General features: G+C 36.3%; 1 protein-coding gene across 1 annotated transcript; it reads left to right on the top strand.

Moving 5' to 3' along the window:
• Positions 1-5,672: 5,672 nt before the first annotated feature.
• LOC110725388 lies at positions 5,673-6,248 on the top strand. The gene has a single exon (XM_021904875.1). It carries the CDS (start codon positions 5,673-5,675, stop codon positions 6,246-6,248), a length of 576 nt encoding a protein of 191 aa, XP_021760567.1.
• Positions 6,249-7,801: the final 1,553 nt, after the last annotated feature.

Here is a 7,801-nt window from a genome sequence, read left to right as displayed (position 1 = left end):
TTTTTCAAGACTTTTAAAATCGTTGCCCTTGTCATTTATGTTGAGACTTAAATAGTTAAATGTATTTTGGTACTTGCTGGCAGCATTTCTCAAGTTTTTATTAAAACAACCATTGCTCAGTGATGTAAATCTGAGAGCAATTTTAAAAAACAAAAGCTATAATTTTGAAGTTGCTTGAACTTGTTATGAGCTGCTGCCTGCTGGTAGTGCTTTTGCCTTTTGGTTGTTGTCTCTGCTGAGTTGTTGCTGCTGCTGTTTTGTTGCTGCTGTTTCTTATGCTTGCTGCTGTTTTGTTGCTGCTGTTTCTTATGCTTGCTGTTTTAATTTTTCTTGAATCATCGTTGCCCTTGTCATTTATGTTGAGACTTCAATGTATATGTACTTGCTGGCAGCATTTTTCAAGTTTTAAGTTAAAACAGCCATTGCTCAGTGATGATACGATAAACGTAAATCTGAGAGCAATTTTGAAAAACAAAAATAAGTTCCTGCTGAGTCCCTTCTGCTTATATTATTCCTTGCTTCTGATAAGTTGCTGATCTGTTATTGCGTGTGCTGGTTCCTGCTTGTTGCTGCTATTTCCTCTGCTCTTGGGTGTTGTGCTGCTGCTGCAAGATTCTGCTTCAAGATTCTACTCCCAAATCACTCACATTCTCACTCCTCCCTTCATCTTATCATGTATCATTTTTTGCAACCCTAAACTTGATGATATTTCAGTTGATAAATCTGAAATCTAATCTGGGTAGTAGTGATAGTAGTTTCATTATGTATTGGTATATGTATTGTGAATTTTAATCAATGAAAATGGTGACTTTTTTTAATTGCTTATTGATATTACTCTAATTTTAATGCTATTTATCTGCTGGATTTGTGGTAATGAATAATTGTGGCTACAGATTTGGGATGCCTCCGTATTTATTAAAATTCTTTTACTTAATATCTGGTTTAATTTAAGAAAAGCTAAAAAAATGTGTTTTATAAACATTTTAGTCCTCCCCTTTACAAAATACTTGTATAAGAAAGTTTTATAAAGTGATAATGTGAATGATTGTACGCCTTATTGACTAGTACAGTAATATTCTAATGCTTATGCCACTTGTGTAACGCAATCTCATACATCTCCAATCTTATGTTACCTTTGAGGCTTTGAGTTTTATTGGATGATCATGAATATCAAGGAACAATGAAGATAATTTGGGTGGACTAGCATTATTACTGGAATGAAAATGATACAATTATACAAATGATATATTTTGTAATTAAAATAAATAAGTAATCTAAAACGATATTAATAATGTCGTTGGCCTAGATCTAGGTGATATAAACCTTTGTATAAACCTAAGTCGTTTGATTAGATCTACATTTATTAACATTAATTGTATTTACTATTTAGCCATTTAGGTTGTAAATAATTCAATTTGAATTAAGCAGTTTGTAATCGGATTAGTTTAAACAGGTTGCGATTCGAAAACAGTTCTATTTTAACGGTTTAACGGGTTATGGCAGTTCAGTTTAGACGGTTAGCGGATTATAACGGTTCGGTTTATACGTGCGGTTTAAACGGTTTCGGTTCATAAACGGGTCGGTTTAAACGGTTAGCGGGTTACAAATGGTTCGGTTTAAACGGTTTTTTTTTCGGTTTAAACGGTTTCGGTTTATAAACGGTCCGGGTCATTAACGGGTTATAAACCATTCGGTTCGGTTTTGTTTCGGTTCGGATTTGCGCAGTTTGGTTTGTTATCGGTTTACGGTCCGTAACGGGTTGACATTGAGCGGTTCAATTCGGTTTCGGTTTGATATTGAACGGTTCAGTTCGGTTTTTGGTTTATATTTATCGGTTTATAAACGGATCGGTCCGTGATGGTTCGGTTCGGTTCGGTTCGGTAACGGGCGGTTTCACGGTTCGGTTTGAAAAGTCCCACCCCTAGATGCACCCTTGTAAGGCCCCAGGCCCGGATGGTATGCATGCGATTTTTTACCAAAATTTTTGGCATATTGTAGGTGATGATGTGACTAATTTTGTTAGTAGTATTTTGCATGGTTTAATCTCCCCGAACTCTGTAAACAATACTAATATTGCTTTAATCCCGAAAGTCAACAAACCTACTCTGATGTCTGAATTTAGACCCATAAGCCTTTGCAATGTCTTGTATAAACTAGAATCTAAGGCTATAGTGCTTAGACTGAAACACATTCTCCCTTCGGTTGTCTCGGAATGTCAAAGTGCCTTTGTGCCGGGTCGTCTAATAACTGATAATGCTCTGATTGCTCTTGAGTTGTTTCATTCTATGAAGAAGAGAAATAAGGGGAGGAGGGGTGTAGGGAATACTTTCAAGCCTTAAAAATCTCACTAGCTTGAACCCTACTGTGATCATACACTAAAGTACGGTGGCGTCCAAAAGGGAAGAAGATAGAGCAAAAGAGTCGCCAACAAGTTTTTAAGGAACTTGTAAACCGTTCACGAGGTGAAGGTTACACCCCTTAACGATCCAAGAGATCGTCAACTCCATAAGGTCATGAACCAAATAAGGGTTCGGGGATGAAAGTACAAATCCAACCTAAAAGAGATTGAATCTGCCCTAATAATAGGCCTCTACTTTATTCTGATCGTATTCATGTGCGCTTTCTGACTAACATACAATCAATAGGATTGACCCTAAACCTGTTTATCTATGTTGGTTGAATTTAATGCACAAACAAACTATTATTGGCGATCACTTGAATTATAATCACAATTAACCCTAACAAGATTATTAATTATCTTATTAAGCATGATTACAAGTATAAATTCCCTTTAAGCATGCATAAAGGTGATCAAGCAATAACAAATAAATAATGTAACAAGCAACATAATAATAAATAATCAATCATTAGAATAAACATGAATAATAATAATAATCATCAAAATAATAATAATCATAAATTGTAACAATTATAATCATAATCATGTTCATGTTAATATTAAAGCATAATAAAAATAGCAAGATCCTAGGCATGATACTAACAAGATTAATAACAAACTCTAGCATGTCACTAAGCAATAAAAATCAAATCTTTAACCCTAACATGATACTAGCAATCATAAATATTAGGAAGAACATAGGAAGCATCACATGAATCATATTTAATATTAAAATTACCCTAGACATGATACTAGGAATCATAATAACAATATAAACATGATTTCTACATCATAATATCAATTAAAACTATTAAAGCACTTACTTTGATGTCTCGTACCTCTTTCTAATAACAAAATACACACGTTAGTAACTTCAAAGAAAATAATAATCGAAACAATTAAATTAAATAATTTAAATAGAGATTTGGGACCAAACCCTCAGAAATTAAAACCTTTCACGTCTAGGGTGAAGGCAACTTCGAATATGGCTAGGTGTTTCTAGATCTTGCGAATGCGGAATTTTGTATGAAAAAGTAAGAAAGAAAGAATTGAAAGAAAGAATGCTAGAGAATTAATGATTGTTGATGAAAGCTTGAGAATGAAGAGAATTGGTGAATGAAAGACGATGAATGATGATTGTAGATCACGAATTGTAGATGAATCAAAACGGAGATTTTGATACGATATTTATAGAGAAAATTAGCCAAAAAAGATAATTTAACAAAACAGAGTCTGACGCACGCAAAACAAGGTTGCGCCAACCCTGGCTAGCTGGCGCCAGCCACCAATGGCTAGCGCCTAGCGCCAAACCTGGTTCCAGGCGCCAATGCCTGGGGTTGGACGCCAAACTGGATTTCAACGCGTTTTCGAAAAATCTGATAAATTTACCGTACTGGAAGATAAAATAATATAATTTCTTCGAAAATGCTATTTGATCTTGATTAAAACTCTGAAAAGTCAACAAAGTCAACTTATCAATGCTAATTGAATTAGGAATGAAAAGAACCTTCTAGAAGATTCTAAAAGACTAAAACTATTCCTAATTGCATTAGGAATGATAAATCATATTAGTCCCTCCCCTAGATCATTGGGCCGTACATAAAGCTCAAACCGGGCCCAGTTTATTAAATTGGCCATAATTTCCTCAATATTCATCGGAATTGGGCTTATAATATATCGTTGGAAAGGTCTTTGCAAGCCCCATCCAACTACACTACTATTGGACCCATATCATGGACCAACCAAACTGGATTGGCTGTTTTATTAAAATAAAGTTTTCAAAAAACAGAGAGAAGAGAAAAGAAATAAAAAACTTTCCGCAACACTAGACCTTTCCACACTTTCGTTTCATTCGATTATGATTCGACGTGAAAGGTACTCATCACTGGGTTTGGTTTTAGGGAGACACAAATGGGTGTCTACAAGGGGTATTATTGCTTTGAAACTGGATATGAGTAAAGCTTATGATCGGGTCGAGTGAGGATTTCTAAAAAAGCTTCTTCTTACTATGGGGTTTGATGGTCGATGGGTGAACTTGATTATGGATTGTGTGATGTCAGTTTCGTACTCTTTTATTGTGAATGGAAGAGTATGTGGGGATGTGACCCCCTCTCGGGGGCTTCGGCAGGGAGATCCTTTGTCTCCTTACTTGTTTATTTTAGTTGCAGATGTTTTTTCTCACATGCTACAGAATAAAGTGCAGGAGAAACAGCTGCATGGGGCTAAAGCTAGCAGGAGTGAACCTGTTATTTCACATCTTTTGTTTTCCGATGACAGTTTTTTATTTGAAAGAGCAAACCGACGAGAATGCGAAGTTATAGTTGATATACTCAACACTTATGAAGTAGCATCAGGGCAAAAAATTAATTATGAAAAATCGGAGGTGTCTTTTAGCAAAGGTGTGAGCATCGAGCAAAAGAGTGAGCTTTTGGAGGTTTTGAACATGAGACAAGTTGACAGACATGAGAAGTACTTGGGGATCCCAACAGTTGCAGGAAGATCCGAAAAAGCAATTTTTGAAGCCTTAACAGATAGAATTTGGAAGAAACTGCAGGGTTAGAAAGAGAAGTTGTTGTCTAGGGCCGGGAAGGAAGTGTTGTTGAAATCCGTGATCCAGGCTATCCCAACTTACTTGATGGGAGTATACAAATTTCCCCTCTCGGTGATTCAGAATATTCGGTTAGTGATGGCTAGGTTTTTTTGGGGTAAAAAATAAGCGCGACAAAAAATGCATTGGAAATCTTGGGATAACATGTGTTCTCCAAAATGTGTAGGAGGGATGGGATTCAAGGACCTCGAAGTTTTTAATGATGCTTTGTTGGGAAAGCAAGCATGGAGACTAGTTCATATGGAAAACTCTCTCTTGAGTCGAGTTATGAAGGCAAAGTACTATCCAAATTCCTCTTTTCTTGAATCTTATTTGGGAGTTGGAGGAAGCTACTCGTGGAGGAGTGTGTGGAGTAGTAAATCCCTTGTGAAAGAACGTATTATCTAGCGCATAGGGTCTGGTTCGAATGTGAATGTATGGAGTGACCCTTGGCTCGCTGACTCAGAGGGACGATTTGTGACAAGCCCTGAAGTAAATGGAATTTCGCAGGTTAGTGATTTGATTGATTTGGAGAGTATGGAATGGAATTATGATGTTATCTCGACCGTTTTTAATGACCGTGATCAAAGATGCATTCTCTCAATTCCTATTAGTTTAAGAGCACCGAGAGATGTCAAGACTTGGGCTTTCTCGGATGATGGTCTTTATTCCACAAAGACTGCATAAATGATTGGGAAGGGATGCAACCTTGATGAGTACCATCGTGCTTGGGTGATAATATGGGGTATGGAAGCTTCACCTAAGGTCCGCCACTTTTTCTGGCGCTTCTGCTCAAATATTCTGCCAACAAAGGCCCTGCTGAAGCATCGTCACCTACTGGAAGATGCCTCTTGCCCATGGTGTGGGAACGAAGAGGAGACGAGCAATCATGCTATCTTTGACTGTATTAGAGTTAAAGATCTGTGGGAGGAAAGTGGGTGTTCGAGCTTAATTTGTGACAGTAGAGGCAGTGCCTGCGACATGGTAGAGAGATGGAGGAGTCAGGATGCAAAAAAGATGCAAACTGCAGCCTTCCTCGCGTGGCTGATTTGGAATGAGCGCAACAATTATGTGTTCTCTGGGAACACAACTCCCCACAATGTCTTGATGAGGCGTTTGAGGAGGCTGGTGGAAGATTATGGAGCGTATGCAAAGAAGATCTACGGAATTGCGAGACCAGCAGCAAAGCACAGCCCATCTAAGTGGCTTCCTCCGTCAAATTCAGTGATAAAGTTAAATGCAGATGCAAGTTTGGTGGATTAAGGGTGGGTTGGATTGGGTGTTGTTGCGAGAAATCACAAAGGCGAGGTGCTGCTCACAGCGTCTAGAAGGATACGAGCTTGGTGGCTGGTAGAAATTGCAGAGGCAAAAGCAATGCTCATGGTTGTTAGACTCGCGAAGAAATATGGCTATAAGGAAGTGATGCTGGAGTCGGATTGTGAAACTCTTATGAAGCGCCTGTCGAAAGCAGCAATATACTTCTCTGATCTTGATGGAGTAATTGAGGACATTCTGTTTTCTGAGTAGTGAATTCGATTCCTTTTCTTGGTCTCATGTAAAAAGGGGAGGGAATTGGGTAGCCCATGATCTAGCTAGGATGATACCTTTTGGGGTAGAACAAACATGGATTAATCATTGTTCGCCGGAAATTGCTCCATATGTACTCTCGGACGCGTTGTCCATTGATTAATAAAAGTGCTCGATGCATTCCTAAAAAAAAAGTAAAAAAAAAGTAAAAGTATATTGGAAAGATAAATTTACATGGGGTTTGTAAAAAAATCGAGAGAGAAAGTAATAAAATAACATGGAAAATCAAATTTTTATATGGGGAAGCTAATTTTGCACAAATATTGTTGCAAATTGATGATGTTTTAATGCAAATGGGTCATTCTTTTTGGGACAAAGTTTTGGCCAAATGGGTCGTTCTTTTTGGGACGGAGGGAGTATTATTTAATATATCATTAGATGAGTCATAATGTCTAGTTTCATAATATAATTTTGTTATAATTTTTACTAGTAAACAATTGAGGATATTAATGGTTAAAATTACGTCTTGACAAATGTGTTGCTCAAATCGATGCATTTAAAAACAGAGGGAGTCTCATGCCAATCTACCAAACTAAGGTTGGGCTAATACTGAGAATTGCATCTTCAAATAATTAGCCTTGAGGTTGAGTATATATTAATCCCCTTTTGAGACACTTTATGGGAGGACAAAAAGCTCTTACCATTTTCCCTTACTCTCAAAGTGTTTAGTAGAATGTTGTGAGATCTTTTTACGAGTAATACTCATACAATATTATTATTAATTTAGTAACATTAAATACTATGTACTTTAAAAACTCATAATTTTTTAAGCGATTTATCTATGATATATCAACATTTTTCTGCTATTGTTTTTACTTGCAGCGCTTCTGATTTCATGTTTGCCAACGCATTAATTTGTAAAACAATTAGAAATTTTGATATTGTACAAGTATAAATCAAGATGAATTTACCAAGATTCCAAGTGATTATATTTATCCTTATCTAATCATACTGACCATATGAATAGTGCATCAGTCAAAATATAACAAGTAATAAAAAAAAGGAGAAAATAAAATATAGTCCCTTCGATACTAAATGTTCATGCCATTTTGAATGTATACATGTGACAATCCATTAATATCTATAAGTCAAATATCTATAGTTGCACACTAATAAAAAATAAAATAAAAATAGTAACTGAATATCAATAAACTACTCATTTTTTTTAATGAATAAAAAAAATCTCAACATGACTATGTTATACAGACTACAAAGTACTTCATAATGTA

This window comes from Chenopodium quinoa, unplaced genomic scaffold (assembly GCF_001683475.1).
Source record: "Chenopodium quinoa cultivar QQ74 unplaced genomic scaffold, ASM168347v1, whole genome shotgun sequence".
Classification (NCBI taxonomy): domain Eukaryota; kingdom Viridiplantae; phylum Streptophyta; class Magnoliopsida; order Caryophyllales; family Amaranthaceae; genus Chenopodium; species Chenopodium quinoa.
This window is presented reverse-complemented; position numbering and strand designations above follow the sequence as displayed.

Coding starts and splice junctions, on each gene's coding strand:
- LOC110725388 (XM_021904875.1), top strand. CDS start 5,673: ATGATTGGGAAGGGATGCAACCTTGATGAGTACCATCGTGCTTGGGTG.